The sequence below is a fragment of the Medicago sativa genome, chromosome 6 (assembly GCF_051527215.1).
Source record: "Medicago sativa cultivar Bolivia chromosome 6, Bolivia_mono, whole genome shotgun sequence".
Classification (NCBI taxonomy): domain Eukaryota; kingdom Viridiplantae; phylum Streptophyta; class Magnoliopsida; order Fabales; family Fabaceae; genus Medicago; species Medicago sativa.
In genome coordinates this window covers 9,954,519-9,974,080 of record NC_140754.1, presented here as the reverse complement: position 1 = coordinate 9,974,080, position 19,562 = coordinate 9,954,519, and the positions used below count along the sequence as shown (strand labels likewise).

Below are 19,562 nucleotides of genomic sequence, written 5' to 3'. Positions count from 1 at the left end.
ACTAACAAATAATTTCAGGACTCTAGGTATAACTGGAAAAAATTTCTTCATCCTCATTCAGTTATACAACAAAAAAATATATTAGAATATTCCATTACAGTATGTTAAAACATGAACAAAAAATTAATCATAACCCTGCCTAATATGCAACAAATTTGCTGCATGTTTGACAATTTAATCTGTGTAAAATTAATTATAACTCAAACATAAAAATGATAACCCCACAACCACTTCTTGATGAAGCATAACAATTAATTGTGTGTGTTATAAAATTGGTTGGAAATTAACAATGTGTGTGTTTTACAATTCGTTCGCAATTGACATTTGATGAAGCATAACAATTAACATAAGCCTAAAAAATCACATGAACTATTGATAATTATACCTCTTAAATCTCAATCAAGACATGTGTAATTTTCTACCAAAGAGGAAAAAACGAAAGAACAATAGAAAAGAAAAGGAAAACAAGTGTGTTGTTAGTTATTGTTCTATTATTACTACATAATTTTTTTTTTAAAAAAATGGGCCTGGGCTGGTGTGGCATTTGCCACAGCAGGCCCAGAGCAGGTCCGTCCATGCCCCTCCCCCTCCACAGAGTATTACTTTTCCCACCCTATGCCTTTCCTCGCGCGCCCTATTTTTTTTCCAATTTTACCCCTGGTCTGGATTTCGTTTTCCGGATTAAATTGTTAGAATTTTGCAGATGTATCCAGATTTTAAAATCCGGAATAGTGTTTTACCAAAACTTTTGCAATTTTAAGCTTTACAATTCGTAAAATAAAATGCAAATAAAATAAAAAACAGAAATAAAAAGACACAAACATAAAAACAACTCATTTTATTAATATATGAACAATACATTACAATAATTTTCAAGCTTTTTAAGCTTATTACATAAGATCCTAAATCTATTTCTAATCTTCTAAGAGCCTAATTCTAATCTCCTAAGAGCCTAACCACTGCTATGTGATAGGACATAGCAGTAGTTTGCCTATTGGAGGAAAACTGGAGGAGGGCGGAAGAGGAGGGCGGGAAGAAGAAAACAATGCCCCTGAGGGAGGTAGGGGGTGCTCAAACTTACGCCCAGACAGGCGAAGCTAAGAACCACACTGACCCACATGACCCTCAGATGAACCGCACTTAGTTGTAGTGCGGTTCCATCCTCATTGACCGTTCATACAAACCCTGAAAGTTTTCAACGAAACCCTTATCTATGAAAGGCCAACGATGGAAAACCATGGTTGTAGAAGGAAGAAGAGGAGGAGAGGGTGGGAGAGGATGGTCTGAGAAATGGTGGGGTTTGGAAGGCTATTTATAGGGAGGGGTGGGTCAAAAACGGTTGGGAGGTCATAAATGCAGTCAAAAACGTGGTAAAACGCGTTTTTTTGACCTGACCACCGACAAAAACCTGTGGTGCAGACCACCGGCCATGACTGATGCATTCTGGAGTATAAAATCCGGAATGCACGTCTGTTTTCCGGAATATATTTTCCGGATTAATGCGATAATGGTGAACGAGGGAAAAGTTGGCACATCTTGTAGGGCTAAGGGCATTCCGGAATGTAAAATCCGGAAAACTTCAGCATTGGATTCTTTTGAAAGAGAGCTTGGATTCTTTTGAAAGAGAGTCATTAATGTGGGTTTGAACGGTTACAACCACTAACACGTTTTCATTGACTGTATTAATGACCTAGGACTTGTTTTAGGCTGTAAATAGGCTTCCATCTTCAACAAATACATTCATTCTTCACTTCACCTCTTTTATTCCATTTTCTTCAAATGTTTCTAGTTTTTTAGGGGTGTCGGTGGTGTCATGGTCATTGTTGACCGTTCATATGAACCCTGCAATTGCATTGCAGCTTGTGTGGGGTTCATATAACGGTCAACAGAGACCCTTGACATCAAAGAAAGACACAAAAAAGCACACAACATCTGGTTTGGATTTCATATTCCGGAAATCACTAACAATCTTGTCCGGATTATATAATCCGGACCAGGCGTATTTTTGGAAATTTTGCAGGGCGCGCGAGAAGGCAGCATGGTGGGAGAAGTAATACTCCCCTCCACATGCATGCTAACAAAGGCCACATTCATTAAAAACAATCTCTAAGTTTCCTAAAATATAAAACTGACTTTACATTGTTTTAATCAAAATTTTAGTGATGATATGACGACATGATTACACTTTTGAACAAAGGCCTTTTATTTTGGCTAAAACCTGTATAATCAATTAGCAAATGCTTGTTAGAAAGAGATAATATTTATGACTTTTATCTTCTCTGCAATGAACCCAATAACAACAAACTCCTTGACCCTCACCACTATCAAATTAGACTGCAGTTGACAAACTCAAATGCGACACTGCAAATGATTACGAAGATGATAATGAATGTCAATTTAGTATAGAGAAATAATGATTCCTGACACCCAACCAACTCATTATTACCAATAGAGTAAATTACACTTCACTCCCCTCAAAGATGCATGAATTACACTCCCCTCCCCTCTTATGTTAAAATATACACTCTACTCCCTTGAAAATTATAATTTATACTCCTCTCCCCTATAAGATGCTTGAATTACAAACCCCTCCCTTAATAAATAAATATGCACTACACTTTAATCTATTTTAACACAAATAAACATTTTTATGATGTATACTAATTTTGAACCATCATTTAAGAAAAATAAATTCATTTTTTTATAATTTAAATATCAACGATAATTAAATTTAAATATTTTACTGTTAATTTTATAATTTAGAGCATAAAACCAACTTTTAAATAAGCATAATTTATTGTCTTTAGTAATTTTTCACATATTTTAATTTCATTTTGTGTTGTTTCATATTTTATAATAGGGGTTAAAACTAAATGTTAATGAAATTTTGAATAAAAAATAGCAAACAATATGTATTCAAATTTTGATTATATTAAAATAGACCCGCAATAGTATTTTTTTTCCGAAGTGTGTTAGATTATTATTATTTTGCTAGATTATTAGAAATAAAAAAAATATAATAAGGGAGTAAAATGTAGATTTTAACATAAGAGGGGAGAGAAATGTAATTCATGTTTCTCTCAGGGGAGGGGAGTGAAATATTTTCTAATATGTTTTGAATAAGAGGGGAGGAGAGTGTATATTTTAACATAAGAGGGGAGGGTAGTGTAATTCAAGCATCTTTGAGGGGAGGGGAGTGTAATTTACTCTTACTAATATACCATATGAAGATGACAAGTCCGATTTCGTGCAACCGTCTCCCGTGTTATTTAACAACGCTCCTTCATGGAGAATGCTGCATGTTGCGAACACCGTGAATATGAAAGGAAAGAATTGCACAACTTTGTACTGATAATTATCAATATACCCATCACTTGTTTCCAATACTACCGCAATACCCTTGTGTTTTATACTGTCGTCCAAATTCGTGCAGCCGTCTCCCGTACTATATAGCAATGCTCTAACTTTGTTAGAAAGTGAGCTAATATAGTTGCTCACAATCAACTTATTAACTTTATTAGAATGTTGGTTAATACAGTCGCTCACAATTAGCCTTCGTGTCTATAAAAACCCAACTCCTACACACATAATGTCTTTCATAATCATTCGGTCTTGTTAATTACAGTTTAGCGGCAATTACAGTTTACCATTTCTTCATTACAGTATAGTTTCTTCATTTCTTCATATAAAACATTACTTACCATACATTCAGTTTAGCGGCAATTACAGTTTACCATTTCTACGATAGATTTTCATGTTTTTGCAAAAGGCTGACATTATAGTTTCTCATGTTATAGTAAAAAAACACTCGCTTTTGCGGAAATTTAATCAAGAAAACCGGTTTCAAACACACATTTCCACAAAAGTGGATTACTCAACTCCACCTCTAGTAAGTGTAGTGTAGCTTTTAGTCAACCATACATTGATTACTTTCCAAACACACCCTCCATGGAAGATGGATCTACAATGTTGACTATAAGCTTACACAACAAGCTTCTCACAAACCGCAAGGGTGTTTCCGTAATCTCATAGTCAAACACCGTTCTAACACCGAATCTACTTAACCCATTTCCTTCTCCAATCCAAAATCACTTACTCACATAATCACTTTTTTTCCCCGCCATTCACTTCCAATTTTATCCCTCTAGGGTTCAACATTTTTTCAACAACTTCAAAATCAAAACCCTAATCAACCTCAAAATTCGTATTACTTTCTCTATTTTCACTCTTTCAAATTTCAACAACTCACATGCTCTTCACGTGACTAATCGATGATTCCTCCAACAACTTCCGATGCCGTTACGGCGGCGGAGGCACTCTCCGACCACCGCGGAATCAGTATGGCGAACACAGTTCATTCCGAAGTCGCTTCTTGTTTGCCTTTACCTTCGCTTCCGGTTTTCTGCGGTGCTTCCGGTCATGACCTACGTCTCTTCGATTCACCGTTGCCGTTGAACCGCGTTGAGATTCTCTCGCAATCTAGAAAAATCGCCGAAATGCTCCGGAACACTGATGTTTCGTACTTGTAAGCATTTCGTTCATTTTTTAGTTGCAAATTTTTCATTCGCATTGTGATTACTGATTTTGCTAGTTTAGTTTGAATTTGTAGGAAATTAACAAATTAGGTGTGAATCATTGTTCATGCTTTTGTATAATTGAAATTCGCGGTTGTAAACTGAAATTAAGTTAGAAGAATTCGAATTTTCGTGTGATTTTCTGTAGATACGACTTTTGTAGCTTGTATGAATTTCGCAATACATGTAGTTGACTGCATAGTGCTTGGAGCTTGTATGAATTTGAATTATTGCTAGAAGAATTCAAATTTTCATTTGAATTTTGGAGCTTGTATGAGTTTCTCGATTTTTGTGAATTAGTGTTAATGTTTTTGTGTAAGTGAAAAATTCACGGTTGTAAACTGAAATAAAGTTAGAATTCAAATATCCACTAGATTTACCGTAGATTTGACTTTTGGAGCTTGTATGAATTTCACGATATATGTTGTTGACTTGTGAATTAGTTATAGTTTTCAGATTTTAATTAGTTAATTAATTATTTACAATTTAGGTTATAAATAATTAGAAATTTACGAAATTAGAAGAGTTCGAGTTTTCATGTGATTTACTTTAGATTTGACTTTTGAAGCTTGTATGAATTTAGCGATTTATGTAGTTGACTGCATAGTGATTGATTTGCTTATTTAGTTATAGTTTTCAGTTTTAAATTAGGTAATTAAGTATTGATAATTTAGGTCATTTGTTCATGGTGATGTTTTTAGGTTTAGTTTATAGGAAGATTAGTGTTGGAGTTGCATATGTTGAATGCTGGTATAATATTTGTAGGTGATTAGTTGTTACATGTTTAGTTATAGTTTTCAGTTTTTATTTAATTAGTGAAAAGTGAAATCATACCTTAAATTTAGTTGTAGGTTTAGTTTACAGGCAGATCAGTGTTTCTGTTATAAGTAACTGATACTTTTATTATTGGCAAATAGGGTTTGATACTATAGTTTGTGATTGAGAGATTATTGACCTTTTTTCACTTTTACCTTCTAATTTTTTTTTTCATCGGATTCGTTTTCGTTGTAAAGAATAGGTAAATGTAGTGTTGTCAATTGCGGACCGCGGAAAATAGCGGTTTGTTCAAATTCCGCTACGCAACAGTGTTATGCTGCCGTTATTTCACAATGTTTTGCACTAAATAGCATATCGCGGAACAATAGAGATTTGTTCAAATTCCACTATGCAATAGCGCTATAACCGCTATTTAACATGTCCGAGGTCATGGTAAGTATGAGCAAAGTTTGTGCCAACTGCATGAATTTTTATTTGCCGTGTTTTTTTAATATGAAAAAAGTGACCTTCATTCCAACCGTTTCTATGTATCCATTTTTTTGTCGGTTTGTTGAAATGTGTCGGTTTATGAATACGTGTTGTTGTCGTTATCATCATCAATCCTGCTTATGTCATTAGTATCATTACTTAGTGTTGAATTTAATACGATTTAATTTACGCTGTCTTATATAGGAATTTAAGAGACGATGCCAAAACTGTTCCGTATAACTACGCCGAGCCTTTAGAACTCCACGATGAAGTTCTCAGGTGCAATCCTGAAGCATTTGAATGCAGTCATGAAGGTAAACAATGCACTCACTGGTTCCTGTCCTATTCATTATGGAGTAATTGACCAGAATGAGATATATACTAGATGGAAAGTGTCATATAGTCCAATAAATTTTTGGTTTCATGTTGACAAATTAGTGCCATTTCAAAATTTATAAAACTATAAAAGGTTTGTGATTTCAAAATTTATAGGTTTGGAGATTATGGTTTAGAGAGAGGAACTAAAAAGAGTGATTTGTGAGTGTATTCTCAATCTAAGATTACAATGAGCATACCTCACATATATAGGTGTCCAAGGTCTGAAAATAACTGTCAAAACATGTAACTATCACCAACTGAGTCAGCTTCAGTTAGTTACAGCATACAGGGTTTCTAGAAACTCCTGGACTAATTAGCAACATCTAGACTAATGAAACAAATAAGACATATTTGCAATTGTACATAATACAGTACATAATGTACCATAAGTTGCAACGCATACTAAATGTCTTTATATAGTCCAATAATAGGTATAGTGTGTTTGCCCTTTCGTTAAAAAAATTTCATTTTCCTTTGGTCTCGTTTCTTTCCATTAAACATTTTAATAGTGCTCTGCTTATTGTTTATTATATTGGTCAAGTTTCTCAGGTCCCGTCAAGGAGAAGATCTCTGGTAGTGTATTACCTGAAACAAAGCTCTCTGAATCAAGTTTTTCTGTCCCAAGTCAGACTCAAGAAGACTACAGTGCAACTCCTAGCCGACAGCCTGATAATGTTTATACAAATGTATGATTGCATTTGGTAATAGCAGTTGATATATACTTTTTCTTTTCCTAATTTTTATATGATTTGGCAGGACATTTCTACACTGTCTTCTAAGAAATCAAAACTTAAGAAGAAAGGTGGCAATGGAATATCTATTGAACCTGACCCTGCCACACTTCAAGGTAGGCATGACGGGTTTCTACAATCCTAATTTTCAACAATTTTGTTTGTTTGCCCTGTGTGTGCCTGGATGCACATACATCACAGACAAATCCATGTTTAAATCTGTAATAAATGGTATTTGTTGTCTGTTTAGATGCCAGCATCAGAAGGTTTTGTGAGTTTTTGGAGGACTTATGTAGCAAGTCTGAATTGAACAGTGATGATCGAGATGAAGCAGCAGAGTGGTTGCCATTGCCTCTTTCAGATCTTAGATTGCTTGTTAATGAAATAATGTCTATACGTGAGAAAAAACTTCTGCATTTGGTCCCTGTAGAATTACTTGTTAGACTGCTAAAGGTTTTAGATCATCAGATACATATATCTGAAGGCCTGTCAATTGAGGATTGTGACAATGTAAGTTCACTTTCAATTCTTTTGTACTAGTCTATGCTGAATTTTTTTGGCTTGTTTAGATTTAGTTGGCTTTGACTATGACCTCTATTTTTTCTGTTACAATAGTAATTTGCTAAAATCTAAATAGCATTCGGTAGTAAACAGAAATGTTATATTTAAAAATAGCTTTGGTACATCGATAAAATTTGGCAAGGTAATGTGAAAACTGAATATTATATTTCAGAGATGAAATATGTACAACCACTAATGTGTTTATATAGGCTATTCTAACCTAATGGGCCTGACTAATAACTAATGGGCCAATTACAAATTACTAATAATAATAGTAAAACTTCACTATTTACAACAGTAATGAATAATGAGTTTCATAGATGAGTTCCTATCTACACAAATTAAAAACGGCACAGGTTTTGTAGTTAATTGTTGTTGTAACTGTTATTGTTCCATGTTTCAGTCCAATTCAGAACTAGTTTCGTCTCTTTTAGTTGCGTTGGAATCCATTCATGCCGCACTGGCGGTGATGGCTCACACTGACATGCCAAAGCAACTTTATAAAGAAGAGGTGAGTTATTTATGCGCTTCAAGTGAATATTATTATCATTATGAACAAGTCAATTGTTATTTTAGAAATCGTCTTCGGAAAAGAAAATTTAATAATAAAAGCTCTCTTTGCAGGAGAAAAGTATTGTTTGAAAGTAGTTTGCGTTGCCATGATGTGGTCAAATTGTTACTCTATTAATAATTGTAATCTGTAAGGCCTTAAAGTAATTTGTCTTTGTCAGGTCATTGAGAGAATTCTGGATTTTTCCAGGCATCAGATTATGGATGTGATGTGTGCGTGTGATCCATCATACCGTGCGTTATACAGACCTAGTGAAAACACTGCCCATGAAGGTTAGCCTTTTCAGTTTTTGTGCCAAACAGATCATTTTTTTCTTTTTCATTATCTTTCCATCTAGAGGATACAGATGCTACTGATATTTAATGCTGTTTTATAATTTATCTGAGGGTCACTATGGGAGAAAGAAACTGGAAAGAATTTTATCCTATATGTGGCTTTAAACTGCTAATCTTTATGTGCTTTACAGTTGACGATGAGGAAAATGATGCTGAATTTGGTTCAGCAAGCAAAAAACGACGAACTACCAGCAAGACCGTGAAGTTGAAGAAATCGGCATCAAGCAGGTTCGGTTATTTTTACATCAAAAACCATTTGGTGGTTAGGATAAGATAGACAAGATATAATAAACTATCATATATTGTCTTAATCCATTATTTGGCGAGTCATCAGGATAAAATAAGTTAAATCTATCTCGTATTGTCTAGTTTATTTGGTGAGTCAGTAGGATAAAATAAGTTAAATCTATTTCCCATTGTCTAGTTAAAGTTATATCCTGTGGCAAGGGTTGGGCTAGAAACTAGCCAAGTAGGATTAAAACTTTCCCCTCATTCACCCTTGTCCTCTTATAGAAGTTTAATAAATATGTAAAAGTTAAAAATAATAATAATTTAAAATCTAATCAAATTTAAAACAATAAACATAATATAAAAGTTAATCTAAATCAACAAAAAAAATAAATTAAACCATCTCAATTATGAAGGTGAGATGATATGATATTATTTGGTTTGTTGTTCTGTGTACCTAACACAATGTTTGTATCCTATCTCACTCTTGTTCAACACTGTTACACTATTCATCTGTATCCGAAAATGTACCAAACAGCCCCTAGACACCCCTGGCTTTTCTATGTGTCTATAGTTAGATTTGTTTATGATCTTTTCTTCTTCTTCCATGCTTTATTAGGTTCTCTAGTGCTGTGAATGTTATTCTTCAGAAGTTGTGTACTGTTCTTGGACTACTCAAGGATTTGTTGTTAATAGAGAGGTTGTCAGATAGTTGTATTTTACAACTTGTAAAAACAAGCATTACAACATTCTTGGTTGATAACATCCAGCTCTTGCAATTGAAGGCAATTGGTTTACTCAGTGCGGTACTAACACCTCTTTCTCATAAAACTTTCTGAGTATTGGCTTTCATGCTCATTTAGATAGCTGACATGTAATTGTTGTTTTTACATATGCTGGTACAGATATTCTATTTATACACACAACATCGCACTTACGTGTTAGATGAAATGCTTCACCTTCTTTGGAAATTACCGCATTCAAAGCGAGCTTTAAGGAATTATCACATACGCGAGGAAGAGCAAAGACAGATCCAGATGATTACTGCTTTGCTAATCCAATTAATTCACTGTAGTGCTAACCTTCCTGATAATTTAAGACAAGCATCAAGTGGTAACTCTGTTTTGGAAGTCTCATTCGATGCTAGTTATCCAACTAAATGCCGCGACGCAGTAACAGAAGCCTGCTGTCTATTTTGGAGAAGTGTACTTGAGCGACTTGCGAGTGTAAAGACTCAGGATGCTTCTGAATTGAAATCCATAATGGAGAATCTTGTTACGGATTTACTGAACACTCTAAACTTACCCGAATATCCTGCTTCAGCTTCTATTCTAGAGGTAACTTTTGTGTCTGTGCTTGAAGTGTTTGTGCAGGGTTCTGCATGTATTTATGTCAAATTATTGTTTTGGTAAAGGCATCAGGTTAGTTTACTGCTGAAAGTTCTTTCAGGTTCTATGTGCCATACTACTTCAGAATGCTGGGTCAAACTCCAAGGATTTTGCTTCACGTTCCATGGCAATTGATATTCTTGGCACTATTGCTGCAAGGTTGAAGCGTGATGCTGTGATTTGTAGCCAGGAAAAGTTCTGGGTACTCCAGGATTTACTTAGTGAGGATGCTGCTCCTCAGCATTATCCAAAAGATACATGCTGTGTCTGTTTGGGAGGAAGGGTTGAAAATTTGTTCAAATGTTCTGGCTGTGATAGGCTTTTTCATGCTGATTGCCTGGATGTTAAAGAAAACGAAGTCCCCAACCGGAACTGGTACTGTCTTATGTGCATCTGCTCAAAGCAACTGCTTGTATTACAATCATATTGCAATTCCCAGCGCAAGGATGATGCAAAAAAGAATCGTAAAGTGTCAAAGGATGATTCTGCATTTTCTAACCATGAGATTGTTCAACAACTGCTTTTGAATTACTTTCAAGATGTCACGTCTGCTGATGACCTACATCATTTCATTTGCTGGTTTGTAGTTGTTATGGATTTTGTAATTGACATTCTAGTTGCAGTTATGCAAAGGTAATGCTTGTATGTGTTGTGCAGGTTTTATCTCTGCTCATGGTATAAAAATGATCCAAAATGTCAGCAGAAGCCCATTTACTACTTTGCTAGGATGAAATCAAGAACCATAGTACGGGATTCTGGTTCTGTTTCTTCTATGCTGACGCGAGATTCAATCAAGAAGATAACTCTTGCTTTAGGCCAAAACAGTTCATTTTGTCGAGGGTTTGATAAGATTTTTCACACGCTTTTGGTCAGTTGATATTTCCCCTTACCCTTACTTTTTAAAATAATCCGAACTGTGTTGTAATCTTTCATATGTTGTACAGGTAAGTTTGAAGGAGAACTCTCCAGTAATTAGGGCTAAAGCTTTACGAGCAGTAAGTTGATTATCTTTAAGTTTTCTGTTTTCAAGTGAAAATGGGATACTTAATATAGTTTCTTTCCCCTGGTTTTATCTTTTTGTCTTTCATTTAATATATTAATATGATGAACAGGTTAGTATCATTGTAGAGGCTGATCCAGAGGTATTGGGTGATAAATTTGTACAATCATCCGTTGAAGGTAGGTTCTGTGACACTGCAATATCTGTTAGAGAAGCAGCATTGGAACTTGTTGGTAGGCATATTGCTTCACATCCAGATGTGGGTTTTAAGGTATGTGTCAATGGCTCTTTCCTTAATTGTAAAAAATAAATCTGTTCATGCCTTGCAAACTTCATGGCTGTTACGGAGACCCTCACACTTAGGGTTGTTGGATTGTTGAAACAAACTTTCAAATTTGTACTGCAGTATTTTGAGAAGATTACCGAAAGAATCAAAGATACTGGAGTGAGTGTTCGAAAACGAGCTATAAAAATTATCCGAGATATGTGCTGCTCAGATGCCAACTTCTCAGGGTTTACAAGAGCCTGCACAGAGATAATTTCACGCGTTACTGATGATGAATCAAGTATCCAGGTACTTTGAAGTTCCTGCTTGAACCTCTAAATTGTGTATCTAAGTATTTCAAAAATATTGTTGACAAGTGTTACTGATGATGAATCGAGTATCCAGGTACTTTGAAGTTCCTGCTTGAACCTCTAAATCATGTATCTAAATTTTTCAAAAACGTTGTATCTAGCTGTCAAGTATAATTTATGCCATTAAGTATTTGGGGATTTACATGCTTCATCCCCATCGTGGTATTCTCTTAGTGGGTGTGTGTTTCAAAGTTATATGAAATTATTCCTGGAAATTCGAGCTTGGGAATGCAACATTCCTATATTTGGTACAAGTTTGTTGAAAAAATACTTTGTATTACTCTTTCCCAGTAGTGTAGATTAGACATGCTTTTCCCTGGTTCTATTCTCATGTCAAGGAACGGAATCTTCTATTCCCATTGGAATATAATTTATGTGTAACTCTTTTTTTTGAGGGAAATTTATGTGTAACTCTTGTAACCATAAATTCCCACTTTCATTTTATTTTACATCATCGTTAATATTTTTTGGACCAATTATTTTAAAAAACATTTCCTAGGAAAAATAAACATTTTTCCAAACATCTCTTTTGGCAGTTACATTCCTAGCAATTCTATTCTGGGACTATCATTCCCTGGAATATAGTCACAGCCTTGAAACAAATGCCCCTTTAGGTTACTGGTGGTGATGATGGTCTATAATTGTTGCACCTTTCATCTAAACTCTTTAAATAGGGGGTGAGTGGGTTCGTTGTGCCATGTTAATTATTAGTAACTGGATTTTAGCTTGTGCTTATATGATGATAAGCTCTTCATGCACAGATTCCTAATTTATCGCTCAATGTCCTAACCCTTTTTGGATATTGAGAATGTTTCTTCCTATTCTGCTTCTGATTTACAGGATCTTGTTTGCAAAACATTTTATGAGTTCTGGTTTGAGGAGCCTTCTACTCCACAAACTCAGGTCTTTAAAGATGGTAGTACTGTTCCACTTGAGGTAGCTAAGAAAACAGAGCAAATTGTAGAAATGTTGAAGAGATTGCCCAATAACCAGCTTCTTGTAACTGTAATAAAGCGCTGCTTGACACTTGATTTTTTACCGCAATCTACAAAAGCAAGTGGGGTCAACCCAGTGTCTCTTGTAACAGTGCGTAAGCGTTGTGAGTTGATGTGCAAATGCTTGCTGGAGAAGATATTGCAGGTACACTAGAAATATGCCCATTCATCTAATTTTTATGCTTGGCTACCTTGATATGAAAATACTGAGTTTACGTTCATGATCAGGTTGATGAAATGAACAGTAATGAATTGGAAAAGCATGCACTTCCGTATGTGCTAGTCTTGCATGCATTTTGTCTTGTGGACCCAACGCTCTGTGCACCAGCCTCTAACCCTTCCCAGTTTGTCATTACTTTGCAGCCATACCTGAAGACTCAGGTTAAGACTAATCTTAAGACTTATATATTGGGCTTACTCCAGTATTATTATGCATTGTGTATTGAACTGCTTGAATTATTGCTGTGCATATGATGGATGTCAATTTCAAACTAGTAAGCATGAGGGTGGTGTCTTGTTTTTCTTTTGGTGCTTCTATCAAATTTTGTCGGAGCTGAGATGTATTACTCCATATGTCGTTTTGGTTGTATGTATACAGTATATATGCATATTATAATTGTTCTCAATATAATAAAACGCTAGTTTATTCACTGTAAAAATTCAATGATGTTTTCAACTTCATTTCCTATATTATTTTTCGCATATATGCATTATCCAATGTCTTTACTCCATATTTCCTACTGCTGTCCTGTATTAACTATCATGCAACTGTAACTACAGTTACAGTTGCTTATACTGTGATTAGACTATTATGTGTGTCATACACCTTACTAAAGGGTGTAAGGATGGCATTGCTGGTTCCATTATCGGCATAGGCAATTTGTAGCTGTGCTCTAAGTTGCAACCCACATTTACATGTTGGAATTTTGGCCATCTGACCGCCATTGACATCATAAACCTAGTATTGTCCAAAACATGCTGGCGTCAACGACGTTCAACACTGACACCTCGAGATGTATCCATGCTTCATAGCCTCCCACAATGCCTAGGTGCTTAATATGGGTAAAAAGATAATATCACAGCAGAGTGTTGGATCTTTACAACCTATTCCTTCCCCCTCACTTTTTGCATTTGCAATGCTGAAAACTTTCAATAGGTGTGTTCATATAATATGTAAACTAACATGTCTAAGTTTATAGCTGATGCATATTTGAGCATATTATATTTAGGACACAAAGCTTCTGCTTCGGTTTTGATCTGTTTTATATTTATTAATTAATTATGCATAATATATTTAGGACACAAAGCTTCTGCTTCAGTTTTGATCTGTTTTATATTTATTACTTAATTAATAAGTGTATTGTTTCTCTAGCTTTTGACATCAATTCCTCGGATACTATGACCTACAAAAAAGTGTAACATGAAAAGGGAACATTCATCCATATCCTTTTCTTTGTTGTTATTTTCAGGTTGACAATAGCATGGTCACACAGCTACTTGAGAGTATAATATTTATAATTGATTCTGTGTTGCCGTTGCTGCGTAAGTTGCCTCCGAGTATTGTGGATGAACTCGAACAGGATTTGAAGCAGATGATTCTCAGACATTCTTTCTTGGCAGTTGTCCATGCTTGTATCAAGTACTGTAATCTCTTACCGTTATTTTCATTAGTTAGATGTGTTGTATTACTTCTGTTCTGCTGCTTCATCCTGGAAATAGCCTGTTAATAAATTCATGCAATTTGCAGTTTTCTAATTTTTTGAATGTAAGAATTTATAAATTTTGAATGTTATGTTGTATATGATAATTTTTAAATAATTTTCTTATGCTTTGCATAATTACAGAACAAAAAAAGCATATCATTGAATAACAATTTTTGGATTATATTGAGATATTTCTGAAACCCTACTTTTTGCAGACTGCAAATAGTAGATAATTTATTTTTCCTTCCATAGAGTTTGCTTACCCTTTCATCTACTTATAGGTCTTATTTATTACTATTGCTTGAACAGGTGCCTCTGCAGTATGAGTGAGCTGGCTGGAAAGGGGGCTGCTGTAATTGAGCATCTTATTCAGGTCTTCTTCAAATGTTTGGACACCGAGGCAGTTGTAAACAAGCAGGTTTGGTGCTAGAATCATGTTAAAATCTGACTTTTAATGTAGTATATTTGTTGTTGGAGTTTATGTGCATCTACATAAAAAAAATGTGAGGGGGCATGTTTTAGATATAATATAAACCACTCATGAATTTTCAACTATCAGCTTAAACTTTTAGAATAGCTGGTTCATCACAAATTTTATATGGCATGTATATTCAAAATTGTTTGCTGCCATTTACAGCTAGTCGGGCGATCTCTCTTCTGTCTTGGTTTGCTTATTCGTTATGGCAACTGTTTGTTAGCAAGCTCTGGTAACAAACTTGTTGATGTCAAGAGGAGTCTCAACTTGTTTATGAAGTATCTTGCTGTGGAGGATTATGCTCTCAAGGTTAGATCATTGCAGGTGAGTGTTTCTCATTGACTCGGTTCTTATCTTTGTTTAATCTTGAATGTTGTTGATGTTTTATTTCAACTCTTGTAGGCACTAGGTTATGTTCTAATTGCAAGGCCTGAATATATGTTAGAAAATGACATTGGCAAGATACTGGAGGGAACATTGTCTTCTATTGCTGATGATCGGCTTAAGGTAATGTATACCGATATTTCATTTAGACGTATAGCACTAGCATAATTGCACCTTTGTCCTTTTAACAACTATTTCTAAGATGCAACTTTAGCCAATTTAACTGTTGAATTAAATCAAATAGTTTTTTTTTAATTGTATGAAGCTTTGTACATTTGATCTACATAATGAGAATTTTCAATGGTTGGATTGTTTAAATTCACATCTTACTAATATTTATGTTGGATTGTTTAAATTCACATCTTACAAATATTTATTTAAGGTATAAGTTTGCTAATTCACATATACTTTTCTATGGATACTGAATCATTCTTATAATCAGATTCAAGCACTGCAAAACATGTTTGAGTATCTTCTTGATGCTGAAAGCAAAATGGAAACAGAGGAAGTTGATGGAAAAGTACCCGGTCACTCGGTCAGAGCTGGGCAGAGTGTGCCTGTTGCAGCTGGAGCTGGGGATACAAACATATGCGGGGGCATAATTCAGTTGTACTGGGATAATATTCTGGGCAGATGTGTTGATTTCAATACACAAGTTCGACAATCAGCCTTGAAGGTCAGTACCTAGCTTCTGTTTTGGATTAGATTTAATACTTGGAAATCATATGCAAAGAAACAAGTAAAGTCCTTTTTTTCCCCATTAAAATATTTTAAACAACTATAGTCCTTTTTTTTTTCTTTCTTCCATTAAAATATTTTGGATTGATGGGTGACATAAAGAGGATGAGTTATTAGGTTGATGTTTTGCAAGGGAGATTAAAGGAAAATCTTGCAGTTCTTAGTCACCTGTCCAAATGAATGTGGATTAAATGATCTATCTTTTTTGTTAGCTTTTTTTCATTGGAACTTGATCATTCCTGTAAAAGTAGTTATGTTTTATGTTTCTCATGAATGTTAATAAGAGATAATGCTGATAATGCAGATTGTTGAAGTTGTGCTGCGTCAAGGTCTTGTTCATCCCATCACGTGTGTTCCATATCTTATAGCACTTGAAACAGATCCTCTAGAGTCAAATTCGAAGATGGCTCATCATCTCCTAATGAATATGCATGAAAAGTAATCTCCTATATATAATTTTGGATGGTATAATCCACATCAACAAAGTTGCATTAACTAATAAAAGGATCTTTTCAGGTACCCTGCATTTTTTGAAAGCCGCTTGGGTGATGGACTTCAAATGTCTTTTATGTTCATGCAATCTATTTTTGTTAGTCCTGATGAAAATGTTAACCATAAGACTCAATCTAAGATCCCTGTTTCTGGAAAAGGGAAACCTGAGGCTGACTCGCTCACTCAATCAAGAGTTGGGGTTTCTCGAATATACAAGCTCATCCGAGGGAATCGGATATCAAGGAACAAATTTATGTCCTCAATCGTGCGAAAATTTGATAATCCAAAATGGAACAAATTTGTAATAGCTTTCTTAACGTAAGTCTTATTTGTCGTTGTTCTTTGTTGATCATGTGAGTTTTTAAGTGACCTAATTGGTTTCTTTGGATTCTTTTCACAGGTACTGCACAGAGGTCCTTGCCTTGCTTCCATTCGTTGCACCTGACGAACCACTTTATTTAATCTATACTATCAATCGAGTAGTTCAGGTTAGGGCTGGTCCACTGGAGGCGAATTTCAAAGCCTGGAGTTCAAGCTTATTACAAAGTGAGGGTCAGGGTACACCTCATGGGAATGGAATGTATCAACGGGCCACAGATGAACCTATTCATTCAACCCAAGGTCAGTCGATGGACTTAAATGGTCCATTTCAGCAAAATGTAGATGTTCAGCCCTACGTCGATGATATGACATCAGTGGATTTAAATGGAACAAATCACCAATTGCCAGATTATCCTTTATCACATAATGGTAGATTGAAAGTAAAGCCACATGCTGCAGGTTTTGCAGATTCCTTTTCCTTCTCAAAAGATGATCTGGAGAAAGTTCAGGTATGATGGAGCTAATTGAATGTATTGCTCTTAAGTAAACAAGCATGTGAAATATTTTCCCCAAACAGTAGAATATGCACATTTCCATTAGTCGGTAATTAAGTTCCCTTAAAAAAAGTAATTTAGTAATTGGGTCATATGATCACGTTTGTTTTGTTCACTATGCTTCTGCAGGCTGACTGTTTATCTGCGATTGCGTTGCAACTTCTTTTAAAGCTAAAGAGACACCTAAAAATCATGTATAGTCTCGATGATGCTAGATGTCAGGTAAAATTATGCTGCATATTATAATTACTTACACTGTCGATCGACTCAATAACGAGTGGTGCCTTAAGCTAACTTTGAGAAGTAACTTTTTCCTGTCAAGACAGCTTTAGGCTGGCCTTTTTTTGTTAATACGAGACTTGTGTTTTTTTTTGCTTTTTTTTCATAAAAAATTTGATCAGTAATACTAAGCTAACCATATTTTTGAGGCTTAAAGCCCCTGTTTTAGTAGCTTGGGTCTTGGTCCGGCCTTGATCAATTACCGACATTCGAACACTGTGTTCCTTTTGACTAGAGGGATGAAATAGCATGCTAACCGTCGTCTCTCTTTGGGATGTTTTCCCATTTTCATTCAGGCTTATTCTCCCAGTGAACCACCAAAACCTGGTGATGTGTTCTCAAGACAGAGTATTCCCTTTAATATTGGTGAATCTCAGTTCAGTTTGCCTACAAGTCCTCAAGAATTAATACAAAGATATCAGGTAATGTAGCTTATGTGAATTTGTTTTCTTTCGTATATGCTACCTAACGTTTTGCACATTGAGAGTTTCTGTTGCCATTGCGAGTAAGTTAGAGTAATTTCGTCTACAGCATTTATGAAGAAAAAAATTCAAAAATAGTATGATATTAAGTATATTTCTCTAATAAGAACGATAATAAAATTATAATTTAAATGAAATCTTTTATAACTTGAAGTCAGTTTGTCTTAATTTTTTTTGCAAGTTCTCATGTAATTTTTCTACAAACAAACCTATGAATTTGAATTCATTTTGATTGAGAAAATTTATTAAGATTTTTTCCCTAAATAAAGTACCGTGAGCATATTTTAATTGCAAAGCTCCTAATTTCAATTGAACTTGTGTCTCATTGTTGCACCAGGAGTTTAAGAATGCATTGAAGGAAGACACAGTGGATTATTCACTCTACACAGCAAATATAAAACGGAAGAGACCAACACAAACACCCAGAAAAGTTCGGAAATCTGGACCACCGATAGTAGGTGGTGATAACGATGAGGACGACGATGAGGATTGGGCTGGTGGATCGCGCAACATAAGTTTTAGTGGTGGCCGCAGGTCAAGCCTTAGAAACTCCAGGCAATAGTGATCGATGTAAGTAAATGGTAGATAGGCTAACCTGTACATCAAATAGGAATTATAAAAAAGGTTACAGAATAGGATGAGGGCCAATAGATTAGGGTTTAAGGAAACAGAGTGCAGGAAAGCATGGGCTTGGGATTTTCCTTGCCTAAGTTGATTGTATGATTTTCTCTGTTTCGGTCTGTAATTTGCTTCATATTATAGTGGCAGCATTCTTTTATTGATGGACAATTCATCCCAGCCATACAAATCATATTTGATTATTTCCTATTGTCCAGCAGCACACAAGTCCTATATTAATGGTAGTGGTAATAAATACGAAAAAGAAATTCCCCAAGGTTGAAATGGATCTCACTTAGGTGCCATTGGCTTTTGTTACAATTGGTGTCTTCGGTGTATTTTTCATGAGAGAATGATCACTTTGGTCCCTGAATAAGTGACGAGTAGTCACAATAGTCCCTCAATGTATCGAAATTGCAAAATAGTCCCTGATTATGCACTTTATTAGTCAAAATAGTCCTTAATATTAAAATATTTCGTTAATATTGTCATATTAGTCCTTCAATAGACTTACTTATTGTCATATTAGTCCTTATACTTACTTATTGTCATTTTACTATTTTACTCCCTATATCAAAAGAGTTACTGTGAGTATTAAGGGATTATTTAAGCTTTAGGGACTATTTTGACTAACAAAGTGGACAATTAGAGACTATTTTGGAATTTTGATACATTGAAGGACTATTATGACTACTTGCTACACATTCAGGGACCAAAATGACTATTACATGAGAGAAAATGACTGGTTAAAAGAGATATAATAAAGGCACCAAAGGGCAATGAAACTTAAGTGAAACCCGGTTGAAGTAGTTTATGCTTATTGGGTATTCATGAACTAGACTTGGGATGGTGCAGGATAAAAAGTGACAAGACG

General features: G+C 35.0%; 1 protein-coding gene across 2 annotated transcripts; it reads left to right on the top strand.

The window, feature by feature from the left end:
* Positions 1-4,090: 4,090 nt before the first annotated feature.
* Positions 4,091-18,891, top strand: EMB2773 (PHD finger family protein). 2 transcript variants are annotated; one of them, XM_085722192.1, is made up of 29 exons: positions 4,091-4,525; positions 6,024-6,133; positions 6,747-6,883; positions 6,954-7,044; positions 7,179-7,438; positions 7,893-8,000; positions 8,221-8,332; positions 8,527-8,623; positions 9,243-9,429; positions 9,529-9,960; positions 10,073-10,590; positions 10,669-10,879; positions 10,956-11,006; positions 11,124-11,282; positions 11,418-11,585; positions 12,488-12,787; positions 12,871-13,023; positions 14,112-14,281; positions 14,655-14,763; positions 14,983-15,144; positions 15,223-15,327; positions 15,647-15,880; positions 16,247-16,380; positions 16,459-16,752; positions 16,835-17,055; positions 17,215-17,264; positions 17,439-17,531; positions 17,885-18,010; positions 18,408-18,891. In XM_085722192.1, exons 1-29 carry the CDS (start codon positions 4,272-4,274, stop codon positions 18,630-18,632), a joined length of 5,271 nt encoding a protein of 1,756 aa, XP_085578318.1. In that variant the 5' UTR covers positions 4,091-4,271; the 3' UTR covers positions 18,633-18,891. The 2 variants fall into 2 exon arrangements, with proteins under 2 accessions (XP_085578318.1, XP_085578317.1); XM_085722191.1 differs by having other exon boundaries at positions 16,835-17,264.
* The last annotated feature ends 671 nt before the right edge of the window (positions 18,892-19,562 follow it).